Genomic DNA, 15,982 nt, shown 5'->3' with positions numbered 1-15,982 from the left:
AAACCGGCAGGAACAACAACTTTATCGGCTCTTAACACACACGCACCACATGTGTGTCCAAGGTTTTACTGCCGTGTGTCCCAGAATCTGTTACAGCGACATCTGTGAGCTTCACCGCTCATCGTATTTCTCCCAGCATTCATATGAAGCAATTGGTGGGACCCCGGGGTCCCATCACTGCCCCGGGGTGGGAAAACCACGTAACGACACGAGTCTTGCCTTACCGACAACAAAACTAGTGGTCAATCGATTGGCCTCGTCGAGAGCTACTCAGGGCACTAAGTTTCGTAAAAAGTTGAAAAGTTACATAAACACGTTAAATTCACCGCCTTGGGGGCGGGGCTCGCCTTGGCAAAGAAGCTGAGAATCGACGGCTGACCGGAGGGCGTCGTCGCCGCGCACGACTGCGGCGGACGCCCCCCGGGGCTTGCGTTTGGCCGGTGGGGTGGCGCCCATCGTGTTGATCGCCGCCTGCTGCTGCTGCTGGCGCTTGTTGTTGGCGTGAGTCTGGGCGGGCGGCGCGTTGCTGTCGGGATCACGAGTGGGCGGACTGAAGAAAAATAATAATTATTGACCTGAGTTTTGCGGGACCCCGGGGTCCCGCCAAATGATTAATATACATTCTGATTCTAATCCTTTCTCTCCAGGATCAATTCCTGCATATAATAACGGATTTCAATCGCAACTCGATTCCTCCAATGTAGTCATCATCATCATGATCCATGCGCAGATAGCCCGTAGGTGTCCACTGCACATTTCGTCACTGGTTTCCACTCTCCTCTGTCTTGTGCCAATATGTTCAAGTAGTGGCCACTTCTTTCTGGCACCAATCTTTTCTTACGTCGTCGTCAGGCCAGTTTCCTTCTCATCACTGCCTGCATCATCAGGTCTTCTTCTATATTGGTTATCTGGAGGAGGAAGAAGAAGAAGAAACACATTACTGGAGGGTGTCAGCGTCGCAGATTGACGTTTCACGGAGGTGCACCGACACAACCGGAGTGCGCGAGCCAACGGCCGCTATACATTGCCCTTCATTTCTCACTCTCGATATTTTCCGGAAGGTCCGCCGGGGCCAGCACTGGTGCAGGGATTGCCTGCAACGCGGCGGTACCACTGCGGAGTACGACGTACGCCGATCCGTCATAATCCTATGTGCCCCATGATCCTGTTGAGGGCAAAGCGTGGTGTCGCGGGGATGAAATAAGAATTGATTAACGCGGTGTGGCAAAATAATTTTCCGGAAAACATTGTCCCGGACTAATCTTGATTTGAAGCTTTCGTGACTGCAGGAATCCACACTGTTTGGTTCTTTCGGTAGAGTCCACGTAGGTAGAAAAATAACAGATCACGACGTTTCGATTGTGATCTATTACAAGCAATCGTCTTCTTTCTCACCTGAAGACGGCTTCTCGTCGTTGCGATAGAAATGTTGTTATCTATTATTTTTTCAGCCTAAGTGACTTTACCGAAAGAACCAAAGAGTATTGTTCCAGACTGTTGTGGCTGGGAAAAAACTAGGACCCTGTTCAGTGGTAACTCTGAACCGGTCCTAGTTTTTTTTTTCCCCTGAGGGTCGAGTCGGCCTTTCGTGATTGCATTGTGTGGATGTAGCCGAGTGGTGGCTTTGCTATGAACCACGAGGCATTTTGCTGGCATGGTCAATTTATCTCCAGTTTGGGTAATAAATGCTCTCTCGCTGGGTGTATAGAATTTAATTACTGTGTTGCGTTAATGAACGATGTCATTTTATGTCCAGCGTGTTAAGGGTGATCCTGAATAGGACAAGTAGTCTAACACGTTGACGAGTAACCATTCACGCACGTTGCCATGCCAGGAATTGCAAACAAGACGTTAGCGCGCCAGCTGTGAGAATATATGAAGGAAGAATTAAAATAAATGGAGGCTGCATTCAATTGTTACGAATAAGTGAATGAATAGCAAAGGTAATGATGTAAGCAAGATAAATTCGGGAGAAATCAGTTAGTTCATAGTTTCATTTATTTGGTATAGCCCTGTGAGCCATTCGGCTCTTGAATCGGGTGCAACCACAACAAATAAAAAACAAAGTGATGAATGGAGAGATGTTGCTGGTGTGCGTGGCTGTTGATGAGATGTTGTTGGTGTGCGTGGCTGTTGATGAGATGTTGCCGGTGTGCGTGGCTGTTGATGAGATGTTGCTGCTGTGCGTGGCTGTTGATGAGATGTTGCCGGTGTGCGTGGCTGTTGATGAGATGTTGACGGTGTCCGTGGCTGTTGATGAGATGTTGCTGCTGTACGTGGCTGTTGATGAGATGTTGCTGGTGTCCGTGGCTGTTGATGAGATGTTGTTGGTGTGCGTGGCTGTTGATGAGAAGTTGCTGGTGTCTGTGGCTGTTGATGAGATGTTGCCGGTGTCCGTGGCTGTTGATGAGATGTTGGTGTGCGTGGCTGTTGATGAGATGTTGTTGGTGTCTGTGGCTGTTGATGAGATGTTGCTGCTGTCTGTGGCTGTTGATGAGATGTTGTTGGTGTCTGTGACTGTTGATGAGATGTTGTTGGTGTCCGTGACTGTTGATGAGATGTGGTTGGTGTCTGTGACTGTTGATGAGATGTTGTTGGTGTCTGTGACTGTTGATGAGATGTTGTTGGTGTCTGTGACTGTTGATGAGATGTGGTTGGTGTCTGTGACTGTTGATGAGATGTTGTTGGTGTCTGTGACTGTTGATGAGATGTTGTTGGTGTCTGTGACTGTTGATGAGATGTTGTTGGTGTGTGTGGCTGTTGATGAGATGTTGTTGGTGTCTTTGACTGTTGATGAGATGTTGTTGGTGTCCGTGACTTTTGATGAGATGTGGTTGGTGTCTGTGACTGTTGATGAGATGTGGTTGGTGTCTGTGACTGTTGATGAGATGTTGTTGGTGTCTGTGGCTGTTGATGAGATGTGGTTAGTGTCTGTGACTGTTGATGAGATGTTGTTGGTGTCTGTGGCTGTTGATGAGATGTTGTTGGTGTCTGTGGCTGTTGATGAGATGTTGTTGGTGTGCGTGGCTGTTGATGAGATGTTGCTGGTGTCTGTGGCTGTTGATGAGATGTTGTTGCTGTCTGTGACTGTTGATGAGATGTTGTTGGTGTCTGTGGCTGTTGATGAGATGTTGTTGGTGTGCATGGCTGTTGATGAGATGTTGCTGCTGTGCGTGTCTGTTGATGAGATGTTGTTGGTGTGCGTGGCTGTTGATGAGATGTTGCTGGTGTCTGTGGCTGTTAATGAGATGTTGTTGGTGTGCGTGTCTGTTGATGAGATGTTGCTGCTGTCCGTGGCTGTTGATGAGATGTTGTTGGTGTGCGTGGCTGTTGATGAGATGTTGTTGGTGTCCGTGGCTGTTGATGAGATGTTGTTTGTGTCTGTGACTGTTGATGAGCTGTTGTTTGTGTGCGTGGCTGTTGATGAGATGTTGTTGCTGTCCGTGGCTGTTGATGAGATGTTGTTGCTGTGCGTGGCTGTTGATGAGATGTTGTTGCTGTGCGTGGCTGTTGATGAGATGTTGCTGGTGTCCGTGACTGTTGATGAGATGTTGTTGCTGTCCGTGGCTGTTGATGAGATGTTGCTGGTGTCCGTGACTGTTGATGAGATGTTGCTGGTGTCCGTGACTGTTGATGAGATGTTGTTGGTGTCTGTGACTGTTGATGAGATGTTGTAGGTGTCCGTGACTGTTGATGAGATGTTGTTGCTGTCTGTGACTGTTGATGAGATGTTGTTGGTGTCTGTGACTGTTGATGAGATGTTGTTGGTGTCTGTGACTGTTGATGAGATGTTGTTGGTGTCTGTGACTGTTGATGAGATGTTGTTGGTGTCTGTGACTGTTGATGAGATGTGGTTGGTGTCTGTGGCTGTTGATGAGATGTGGTTGGTGTCTGTGGCTGTTGATGAGATGTGGTTGGTGTCTGTGACTGTTGATGAGATGTTGCTGGTGTCTGTGGCTGTTGATGAGATGTTGCTGCTGTCCGTGGCTCTTGATGAGATGTTTGCTGCTGTCCGTGGCTGTTGATGAGATGTTGTTGGTGTCTGTGGCTGTTGATGAGATGTTGTTGGTGTGCATGGCTGTTGATGAGATGTTGCTGCTGTGCGTGTCTGTTGATGAGATGTTGTTGGTGTGCGTGGCTGTTGATAAGATGTTGATGGTGTCTGTGGCTGTTAATGAGATGTTGTTGGTGTGCGTGTCTGTTGATGAGATGTTGCTGCTGTCCGTGGCTGTTGATGAGATGTTGTTGGTGTGCGTGGCTGTTGATGAGATGTTGTTGGTGTCCGTGGCTGTTGATGAGATGTTGTTTGTGTCTGTGACTGTTGATGAGCTGTTGTTTGTGTGCGTGGCTGTTGATGAGATGTTGCTGCTGTCCGTGGCTGTTGATGAGATGTTGTTGCTGTGCGTGGCTGTTGATGAGATGTTGTTGCTGTGCGTGGCTGTTGATGAGATGTTGCTGGTGTCTGTGGCTCTTGATGAGATGTTGTTGGTGTATGTGGCTGTTGATGAGATGTGGTTGGTGTCTGTGGTTGTTGATGAGATGTTGTTGGTGTCTGTGGCTCTTGATGAGATGTTGTTGGTGTCTGTGACTGTTGATGAGATGTTGTTGGTGTCCGTGACTATTGATGAGATGTGGTTGGTGTCTGTGACTGTTGATGAGATGTTGTTGGTGTCTGTGACTGTTGATGAGATGTTGTTGGTGTCCGTGACTATTGATGAGATGTGGTTGGTGTCTGTGACTGTTGATGAGATGTTGTTGGTGTCCGTGACTATTGATGAGATGTGGTTGGTGTCTGTGACTGTTGATGAGATGTTGTTGGTGTCCGTGACTATTGATGAGATGTTGTTGGTGTCTGTGACTGTTGATGAGATGTTGTTGGTGTCCGTGACTGTTGATGAGATGTTGTTGGTGTCTGTGACTGTTGATGAGATGTTGTTGGTGTCTGTGACTGTTGATGAGATGTTGTTGGTGTCTGTGACTGTTGATGAGATGTTGTTGGTGTCTGTGACTGTTGATGAGATGTTGTTGGTGTCTGTGACTGTTGATGAGATGTTGTTGGTGTCTGTGACTGTTGATGAGATGTTGTTGGTGTCTGTGACTGTTGATGAGATGTTGTTGGTGTCTGTGACTGTTGATGAGATGTTGTTGGTGTCTGTGACTGTTGATGAGATGTTGTTGGTGTCTGTGACTGTTGATGAGATGTTGTTGGTGTCTGTGACTGTTGATGAGATGTTGTTGGTGTCTGTGACTGTTGATGAGATGTTGTTGGTGTCTGTGACTGTTGATGAGATGTTGTTGGTGTCTGTGACTGTTGATGAGATGTTGCTGGTGTCTGTGACTGTTGATGAGATGTTGTTGGTGTCTGTGACTGTTGATGAGATGTTGCTGGTGTCTGTGACTGTTGATGAGATGTTGTTGGTGTCTGTGACTGTTGATGAGATGTTGCTGGTGTCTGTGACTGTTGATGAGATGTTGCTGGTGTCTGTGACTGTTGATGAGATGTTGTTGGTGTCTGTGACTGTTGAGATGTTGTTGGTGTCTGTGACTGTTGATGACATGTTGCTGGTGTCTGTGACTGTTGATGAGATGTTGTTGGTGTCTGTGACTGTTGATGAGATGTTGCTGGTGTCTGTGACTGTTGATGAGATGTTGTTGGTGTCTGTGACTGTTGATGAGATGTTGCTGGTGTCTGTGACTGTTGATGAGATGTTGCTGGTGTCTGTGACTGTTGATGAGATGTTGTTGGTGTCTGTGACTGTTGATGAGATGTTGTTGGTGTCTGTGACTGTTGATGAGATGTTGTTGGTGTCTGTGACTGTTGATGAGATGTTGTTGGTGTCTGTGACTGTTGATGAGATGTCGGGGCTGCATTTCTCTGTGCCTCCCCCCTGCAAGAAAAAAACGATCGTGCGTGGTTTGTGGAGAATAAAAAACACTTGGAATTGAGAACCCCCCCACTCCCCCTCTCAACCTCCCCCCCCCCCCCCCCCAAAACGTGTATAAGCACCGGGTCATTATTTACAAGTATATCGATCAGGCTGGAGATGGACCGCTCGCCCATACGTGTGCCCACAGTGGGGTCACTTCATTGCCGTGAGAGTTTGTTAAGATTAATTTAGCCCTGGCACTGCGGTGCACAGCAGCGAGGGCCGAACTACTGGCACAATGTGCACGGTTAAAATACTGATAGGCCTTATTAAAGCCGGCGTTCCTGCTTTAGTTGAAAAACAACCCCCCCACTTTTTTTCTTCTTCAGAAAATTGGCTTAAGGTCTACTTGTTACAGCGACGGGTTTTTTTACACGACCAATAAACGCCGCGACAAGAAGAACCTCGCGCGTTCGTAGGATGTTTGTGCTGGGACTGTATGTTTGTGCGGGGACTGTATGTTTGTAGGGGACTGTGTGTTTGTAGGGGACTGTGTGTTTGTAGGGGACTGTATGTTTGTGCGGGGACTGTATGTTTGTAGGGGACTGTATGTTTGTAGGGGGACTGTATGTTTGTAGGGGACTGTGTGTTTGTAGGGGACTGTGTGTTTGTAGGGGACTGTGTGTTTGTCGGGGACTGTATTTTTGTAGGGGGACTGTATGTTTGTAGGGGAACTGTATGTTTGTAGGGGGACTGTATGTTTGTAGGGGGACTGTATGTTTGTAGGGTACTGTATGTGTGTAGGGGGACTGTATGTTTGTAGGGGGACTGTATGTTTGTAGGGGGACTGTATGTTTGTACGGGGACTGTATGTTTGTAGGGGACTGTATGTTTGTACGGGGACTGTATGTTTGTAAGGGACTGTATGTTTGTACGGGGACTGTGTGTTTGTAGGGGGACTGTATGTGTGTAGGGGACTGTATGTTTGTAGGGGACTGTATGTTTGTAGGGGACTATGTTTGTACGGGGACTGTATGTTTGTACGGGGACTGTATGTCTGTAGGGGACTGTATGTGTGTAGGGGACTGTATGTTTGTAGGAGGACTGTATGTTTGTAGGGGACTGTATGTTTGTAGGGGGACTGTATGTTTGTAGGGGACTGTGTGTTTGTAGGGGACTGTATGTTTGTAGGGGACTGTATGTGTTTGTAGGGGGACTGTATGTCTGTAGGGGACTGTATGTTTGTACGGGGACTGTATGTTTGTAGGGGGACTGTGTGTTTGTAGGGGGACTGTATGTGTGTAGGGGGACTGTATGTTTGTACGGGGACTGTGTGTTTGTAGGGGGACTGTATGTTTGTACGGGGACTGTATGTCTGTAGGGGACTGTATGTTTGTAGGGGGACTATGTGTGTTTGTAGGGGACTGTATGTTTGTAGGGGGACTGTATGTTTGTAAGGGACTGTATGTTTGTAGGGGGACTGTGTGTTTGTAGGGGGACTGTATGTTTGTAGGGGACTGTATGTTTGTACGGGGACTGTATGTTTGTAGGGGGACTGTATGTTTGTAGGGGGACTGTATGTTTGTAGGGGACTGTGTGTTTGTAGGAGGACTGTATGTTTGTAGGGGGACTATGTTTGTAGGGGACTGTGTGTTTGTAGGGGACTGTATGTTTGTAGGGGACTGTGTGTTTGTACGGGGACTGTGTGTTTGTAGGGGGACTGTATGTTTGTAGGGGACTGTGTGTTTGTAGGAGGACTGTATGTTTGTAGGGGGACTATGTTTGTAGGGGACTGTATGTTTGTAGGGGACTGTATGTTTGTAGGGGGACTGTATGTTTGTAGGGGACTGTGTGTTTGTAGGGGACTGTGTGTTTGTAGGGGACTGTGTGTTTGTAGGGGACTCTGTGTTTGTAGGGGACTGTATGTTTGTAGGGGACTGTGTGTTTGTAGGGGACTGTGTGTTTGTAGGGGACTGTGTATTTGTAGGGGACTGTGTGTTTGTAGGGGACTGTATGTCTGTAGGGGACTGTATGTTTGTAGGGAACTGTGTGTTTGTAGGGGACTGTGTGTTTGTAGGGGACTGTGTGTTTGTAGGGGACTGTGTGTTTGTAGGGGACTGTATGTTTGTAGGGGACTGTATGGTTGTAGGGGGACTGTATGTTTGTAGGGGACTATGTGTTTGTAGGGGGACTGTATGTTTGTAGGGGACTGTATGTCTGTAGGGGACTGTGTGTTTGTAGGGGACTGTATGTCTGTAGGGGACTGTATGTTTGTAGGGGACTGTATGTTTGTAGGGGACTGTATGTTTGTAGGGGACTGTGTGTTTGTAGGGGGACTGTATGTTTGTAGGGGACTGTATGTCTGTAGGGGACTGTATGTCTGTAGGGGACTGTATGCCACCAGCTTTGGGCTACGTTTGAGCCTGGTTTATCCAGCAATCCCGAGCGCCGGTCGGCGCACCGGTGATGCGCGTGCGTAAGTCGAGGCGCGTGCGTAAGTCGAGGCGCGTGCGTAAGTCGAGGCGCGTGCGTAAGTCGCGGCGCAGCTGTGAATCGCTCGCGTGTGGACGTCTCTGCAACCGGTTGCGAGGAAGTTGCGCAACTGGTCGTTCACGGTAGAGAGACGGGGGCTGGGGGGGGGGGGAAACACTTCCGTGTGTCGATCTGCTCGGCGACTTGTAGAACCACTGCATGAAGACGTAAATCGCCGCTTGAAGAAGTGGATATTATTGTAGAAAAAAAAAACGATTTGCCATAATTTTCTTTTATGTTTCATTGAGTTGGGTGAAAGTTGAACTTGTTGGCTGACAAAACAAGAACAATACTATATGTATAAATTCTTTACTCATCATAAGAGTGAAATGTATTTCCATTTGCCTCCTTCCATTGGCACAATTCTCAACAATCTACCACTAAGTCAGCAAGCCACGATACACCACTGACATGTCCAGGGGCTGACACAGTTATAGACATGTCTAGTCGTGGCCTTATTGTATACGCCTGCGTCTGGTTGTTTTTCATCATTATAAATATCTACTGAGAGTAGGGGTGAGTTTCGGATTAAAAGAAAAGTTTTGGGATTTTTGTAGTTTTAAGAACAATGTTATATGTTTTCCAGATTTTTGCACCATTTGCCCGATGTAAGTCATTTAACACATTCTCCTGCGGAGGGAGCTGGTAGGAACGTTGGGTTGCTCGGTCAATGGCCAGGGTCAACGGCGGCACCACGTGGTGTATTCCGCAAAATATGCCCGACTGTGAGGGCGAGCACAAGCCGGCGTGAGTAGGTTACACGTTGAGTTTTATAAGGGCACCACGGGGTGACCAGCCCCTCCCCACCCAGCCCCTCCCCACCCCTCCCACCCCCCACCCAGCCCCGCCCCACCCTCCCCACCCAGCCCCTCCCCACCTAGCCCCTCCCCACCCTCCCCACCCTCCCCTCTCCACCCAGCCCCTCCCCACCCTCCCCTCCCCACCCTCCCCTCCACCCAGCCCCTCCCTCCCCACCCAGCCCCTCCCCTCCCCACCCTCCCCTCCCCACCCTCCCCTCTCCACCCAGCCCCACCCCTCCTATTTTTGGATGCACGACGGACGGACACAATAATCCCCTGTGGGCTGGTGTAACCAGGAGGTTCCTACCAGTAAAATGTCTTGTGCTCACAACTATGATGTCACCCAATGCCAATTTATGACATTCTTGGCCAGAAGAGTGTTAAAGTGACGTCATTAGTGCATTTTCCAGATCGGTCCGAAGCAAAAACATTATTCGGATCGTCCAGATGTTTGAATCTGAGCCTGAATGTTTGAATGTTGGGATTAATCCGAACATTGTGAACACATGCCTGATGATCAGATGTAAACGTCTGACTTTTGTGCCCCCTTTATGAATGGAGAGATATGTTGAATACGATTCAAGGTTGGGATGCCTTATGCTCCTACTATATTGTAACACATTTTGCAGATTATCAGATACGCTGGATTTTAAAGTACACCACCCCGCAACTTTTGCTTTAAAATACCGGAAAAAAGTGCATCTTATAATCCAGAGAATACGGTAACTTTCGTGACTGCAGGGATTCATATTATTGGTTCTTTAGGTAAAGTCACGTAGAAGGGAAACAATAAAATAATAAAAATATAAAACAATAAAATTCTCACGACGTTTCGACTGCAACACAAGCAATCATCATCAGGTGTGAAAACCATTTTCTCATTGTGGTTTTCACACCTGATGATGATTGCTTGTGTTGCAGTCGAAACGTGAAAATGTTATTGTTTTATATTTTTATTATTTTATTGTTTCCCTTCTACGTGACTTTACCGAAAGAACCAAGAATACGGTAACATATATAATTATGTGCCTCTTCATGTCCACACATGTGGATGGGATGAATGTCTTTGTTGTGTGATTAACTTTGTCGTGAATGTATGTGCTTTCCAGGGTTCTGAAAGATATCCCACAATGCAACATGCCTCATGCCTGGCAGTACAGGAAGTGATGTCACAGCAGGGCATGGCTCATTCGTCCAATCAAGAGCGACCAGAGGTGGGCTTGTATTCGGTCATCCATCTTCCACATCCAATAGCGGCGCGAGGCATAAACAAACGCTTAGTGGGCCCAGTTCATAAAAAAAAAATCGAATCCAAAGCAACATAAAAAGATGATTAACATCAAAAGCTACTTCATCTCTCAATTCCCTATCTTGTCTGTATCTTATGTCAACATTTCTCTAAAATTTTCCATGTTTCTCTCATTGCACTACATCTCTATCTCTTGCCCACATCTCAGCTGTCATCTCACTCGCACTTACAAAATTAAAGGGGAGGCCCACCTAATATGATTTCTGCTTTGGGACACCCAATTGGCCAGCCACCACCACCACCACCACCGTTCAGCTTCATGATGTTGAAGTTTTAAGGAAACCAATATGATCTTGTAATGGGAAATTAATGCTTCCGTTAGAAACTTGAGAAATAGCAAAAAACGTAATTGGAGCTAAAAACTAAAATAAAAAAATAGTACCCCTCAACTAGATAATTGTTTGAATATGTGCGACTGCTGATTGTTTCACAGTAATACAGAGTACAATAATACAGTACTGGATTGTAGCTCATTTAGTAAATTCTGCTGGATAACATAGAATGATGATGTTGATGGTTAGGATGTAAAATTGTGCTTTTATATGCAGTCACATTTCTTTTTTTATTATTTCCACTTTTTATCTGGGTGGCATGGCGATAGCGCAGTGGTATCACTCGTGGCTCACAGCAGGCAGGGCCTGGGTTTGATTCCTGACTCGGAAACCTTTCATCTCCCCCTGTTCTGCTTGGGTTTCCTCTGGGGTTCTCTCCGGATTTGTTCCCTTCGCTTAAAAAAAAACCCCTACACTGGAACTGGTATTATTGGCAAGTAAATCTCAATGCTGAAATATAGCACGGCAAATTTACATAATTGGGGTCGCACAGCAGCAACATCGACCCCGAGTGTGAAAACTCAGCAGGACCTGCCAGAAAAAAAAAGTCTTGAAACTCGGTGAGGATTTACTGGGTAAACAAGCGGAGTAGTCATAATAATGTATATTGCGGTGCTATTTTACGTAAAAACAAACCTGGAATTTTGATGGATCTTGATAGCACGGTTAGCAGTGACTTGAGCTGCACAGTAAACGTGCAATTAAAGTAAATCTGAAACAATAAAATTCTGTAAAAATGTTTATCTAGCCCGCATTGTAGTACAACAATGCACCACCGAGCGATATCGCTGCTTCCACAGTCCCCACGCCTCATTGGTACTCCCGTGTTATTCCATCAATCCACTGCTGGACTAGGGGCCTGCCCATTGCCCTGTGGGTCGTCGATATTATCTGACCATACTTCACCGTGCTAGTCAGTGCTGGTCGGTGAACGCTGGGAGCGTAAATGTGATGTGTGATGGCATAGAATTGCTCTAGGAAGGCAGCAGCTGCCTCGGTGAAGGACGATCCTGGGAAAACTAGGTGCATCCCAGGCGCTTTGGTCATAGGCCTCAATGGCTCTGTCAATATAGCTTGGTGAGGTGAGAAAGAAATACTGTAATGTCATTGAATAAGTAATTAAATAAACACACGCCTTTCTAAAGTTACGGAGGTTTTTCGCGGTTGCGGTGTCAGAGCCGAGCCATCGAATGTGTTTTTGGGTCCTACCGCGTGTCCCTTGTGGGCACGGTGTCCGACGTTTCGGGGGACGCACGCTCTGTCATCGAGGGTGAGAGAAAGTGAGATGCTCAACTCGGCTCCCGAAGAGAGCCTCCGAGCTCCACGCTGGAGCGTCGCCCCCAAAACTACAGCCCTCCAAAAAGGGGGCATGGGGAGATGCCAAGTCTGGGACTTGGTGGCACAAAGAAAGCTAGCTCGCCACGAAACCCGGTAGCCCGAGTTCGATTCCCGCTCATGGGCCAACACCAGTGACGATTATCTGAACTGGTCTTGGGCCTCCCCTAGGTCCACTCAGCCTCAAATGAGTACCTGGTGCGGTGTGCAAACATCGCCACTGGGGAGACGAAGCTAATCTGGTGCTGGCCAGCTACCGCTTCGTGCCGGCCTTCGTAGGTTCTTGCTAACAGCATTGCTCCCAACAGTCTGTTAAGGCTACACGGGGGATCTTTGTCTTTGTTAGTCAATCCATGGCACCTAGGTCTGGCCCTTGATCTCCTGCCAGCGAGCTTTCCACACTTCCCGTGGCCTGAAAGTGCATCTAGCCTTGCACCAGCACCGTGGTGAAGTCACTGCCACTCAGTGGTGAAGCGCTGTTGTTGAACCTAATAAGGCCATCACACTACTGTACTCTCAATGGGTGCCGATGTAGACACACCGCACCAAGTACGGTACTGTTCTCATTTAAGGCTGAGTGGACGTAGGACAGGCCCAGAGCCAGTTCAAATACTGTATACATTGGGGGGTGTTTGTCAAGAGTGGTAATGGCGGGGGTACGGGTGAGGATGGAGATGGAGGGATGGAGGGATGGGGATGGAGATGGAGGGGAGGGATGGAGATGGAGGGGAGGGATGGAGGGATGGGGATGGAGGGGAGAGATGGAGGGATGGGGATGGAGATGGAGGGGAGGGATGGAGGGGAGGGATGGAGGGATGGGGAAGTCTTTATCCTCGCTGCTGGTCGCTCCGCGTCAGTTCAAGATTCAATATCCCAGCTCCTGAGCAAAGCGTGGTAGGGCTTGCTTAATTATCCCAGGCTAGGGTTGAGAAAGCACCCACAAACGTTTGAATACGTTTTTTATTGCCACTTTCAAAAGAGCCAAAACTTTTACATTTTTGCGCCTTAACTCTTCCCTGCACCGTACGCGTTTCCTAATGCGCGGTAGCACCACTTCACTACGGACCTGGTCACCCGTTTTCTATTCCAGGTCTCGGTCGTCAGCACCAGTCATGTATGTTTTAACTGGTCCTGGGCTCTCCCCTACGTCCACTCAGCCATAAATGGCTACCGTAGCTGGTGCAGTGTGTAAACATCGGCACCGCTTCAAGTCGAGTACATTACTGCGATGGCCTTGATAGGTTCTCACACCTAGGATTGCCAGCTTTCCTAGAATTGGAATCTGTGTCTGGTTCACAGAAATATGTATTTGTACCGCGGTCCGGTACCATTATTGTGTTGAACTTTATTGCAGTTGACTGCACAGCGTTTGTTATATACGTAGGTATGTTGAACTTCTTTCTCACCATACGGAGCCAACCGTACTAATCAGAGGTGCCGAGGAAGGACAACAAACTAAACACAAACATCAGTTGTAAATAAAATAGATAAAGCTCCAGTGGCTTCCTAATCTCTGACGGCAGAGCGTTCCAGACGGCCACAGAAGCGCATCTGAAGGTGCGTGATGATTCACCGTCTTTATTCGATGGCGAGCCAAAAGCCAGCCGCTGCCGCTGTGAGGATAACCGCAGTTCGCGTGATGGTGGTTTATGCTCCCTGACGAGATCGGCAAGGCACTGTGGTTCATTTGTGGCAAGCCCTTTGTGTGTAATGAGTGCGACCTCGTAGGCGAGACCGACTGACATCTATCTGGGTTTGGTCCTGCAGTGCAAAAGGTGGCAACCCTTCTGACAGTGCTTGCCCCAGCAGTCTATGAAGGATCTATTGGGTTTTTTAGTTGTTGCTGTTCCTGTTAACATAATGGCCATTAGTGCAAGTGGAGAGCTGTTTGTTGGATTATGATGCCACATTGGTTGATTTATGTTATATATGTGCTTGATTGGAACAACCTTGTTTTCGATACCCTTAAGATCGTAAACCCACCTTGAAAAAAAATATCATCGAGCAGAATATTAGCGCTGGATGAAAATGTGATTTTGTAACTTTTGACCATTGCCTGTTTGTCGATAGTCCAATGTTAACGTGGCCATGCTATTGAGGGACTACTCCTGTGTCGTGTTATCTCGGTGTGGTCTCGGACTGCTTCGTTGTTGTTGTTTTCTGCCTTGCCCGATCTTGATAAAAATTGATTCGTATTTAATTAATTTATATCTAAGAACTTGCTTAGGATTGTTTCTCTATTTTTTGCACACGTGGCTCATTGGATTCCTCCTTCATGTCTCAATAAAGATTCTGATTGAGAGGAGCTCACGGGCGAGGAGCTCAAGGGCAGGGAGAGCCCCCAGTGACGCTCGCCAGCCCGCTGGCGCGGAGCTCCGCACATTTTGCCTTTTTGCTCCGCGATGTCTGGGCCATGCACGGGCCTGTGACAAAGAAAACCCTGGTGGGACCCATTTCGACATTCATCGTCTCGATCAGCAGAGTGAGACTTGCTTAAAGCAATGCTGGTCAACTGCCAGATGGGTTATGAGCAAGGACCCTCGCTGCTGAATATACGACTAAGTTACGCAGGACCGCCAGCGGTTTGGTTGTATTGTGGCTAGAGATTGCTCGCGTGGTAAATGCCAAAGCTAAAACTTGACTAGCCGTGACTTTTGGCTATATAGATCTGTCCGCCCCACAGAGCACAAAGGAAAAACGATCAATCGTGGTTTTGAAAGGCATTAAACTTACAAGCCCACAAGGCATGGTCTACACCTGGCCTGTTTCTCGGTTGCGGTAGACTGCCGTCAGAATCGCGTGCGCCGGACTGCCTGCGCTTAATTTCAGCCTGGAACAGTGAAAAATGCTGTTCAGGCAAATGTTTTGGCCATACGAACAACCATCACGCTGCCGTATTCTGTTCTCCTGATACTCTGTTGGGTGTGTGCGGTGGTGTGCGAGACAACGCCATGAATAGCTCTCAAGGTAAGCACACGCCCCCTGAGGATCATGCTTGGGAATATACACGTCACAGTAATAATGATGTAAGGTTATTATGGATAAGCATACTTTGATCTCTAGTGGTAGTGCCTTATGCCGATAATAATGGTTATCTTGTAACGCGCACAGCGTCCGCTAACTCTCGTTGAGAGAGGATGACTTGAGTCCCGAGGAGGAACCACAGGCGAGTGGGGAAGGCACCCACGCGTTGATCCAGCGCCGCCAACGTTTGCCAAAGCTCTGTGATCCTCTCTGTTTATCAGTGCGTTATCGGGCAATTAATAATGTTCACATAATCTCTCTACTGCAAGCCAGACTTGCAGCATTCGAGACAATGTCGAGGGGACACACGAAGCCCTGGGTGCTGGAGTTGTCGGTGCTGTGAGCGCTGTGGTTGTGTGTGGGTGGATCTGTATGAACCTCAGTCGGTGATGCAGCCTCCCACAGTCGCGTGTTCTTTATTATTATTGCACGCTTTTATATTGAACTCACTCTGTCTGTTGTTGTTGTATCCTCAAATCTTGTAACTCAATTTTAACCCACTTGCCAATGTGGTATCGACTGCAAACTTGGTATACTTATGCCATACTGATGACAATACTATATTCTATCATAAAAAATATATATAATCTTAAATATTATTTTTTACATCTTATGTTTCGGCTTGGGTCTAATTGTCCACTGTCAACTCACGTTGGCTGTAATTGGCCACGGTCCCTTACGTTGTGGCAAGCTTCAGGGCCACTTCCTGGAGTCGTGGTGGAGTTCTTCTGCCATTACTCGTACGGTACATTTCATGAAAACATGTTTAAAAAAAGTTTTTTA

At 47.5% G+C, this 15,982-nt stretch overlaps 1 protein-coding gene across 1 annotated transcript in view; it reads left to right on the top strand.

Annotated features, from left to right (window-relative positions):
• The window catches only part of LOC116948106 (homeobox protein PKNOX2-like), a 134,750-nt gene that overhangs the window by 59,671 nt on the left and 59,097 nt on the right, over positions 1–15,982 (top strand). The window contains exon 2 of the mRNA XM_032964458.2: positions 10,309–10,413. Within this exon, the coding sequence (XP_032820349.2) occupies positions 10,330–10,413 (84 nt within the window). The 5' untranslated portion in view covers positions 10,309–10,329. The remainder of the gene's footprint in view (positions 1–10,308; positions 10,414–15,982) is intronic.

Source organism: Petromyzon marinus, chromosome 32, assembly GCF_048934315.1.
Source record: "Petromyzon marinus isolate PM22_M1 ecotype Great Lakes invasive population chromosome 32, UKy_Petmar_22M1.pri1.0, whole genome shotgun sequence".
Classification (NCBI taxonomy): domain Eukaryota; kingdom Metazoa; phylum Chordata; class Hyperoartia; order Petromyzontiformes; family Petromyzontidae; genus Petromyzon; species Petromyzon marinus.
The sequence above is the reverse complement of the archived record's forward strand: the minus strand, read 5'-3'. Positions and strand labels throughout refer to the sequence as shown.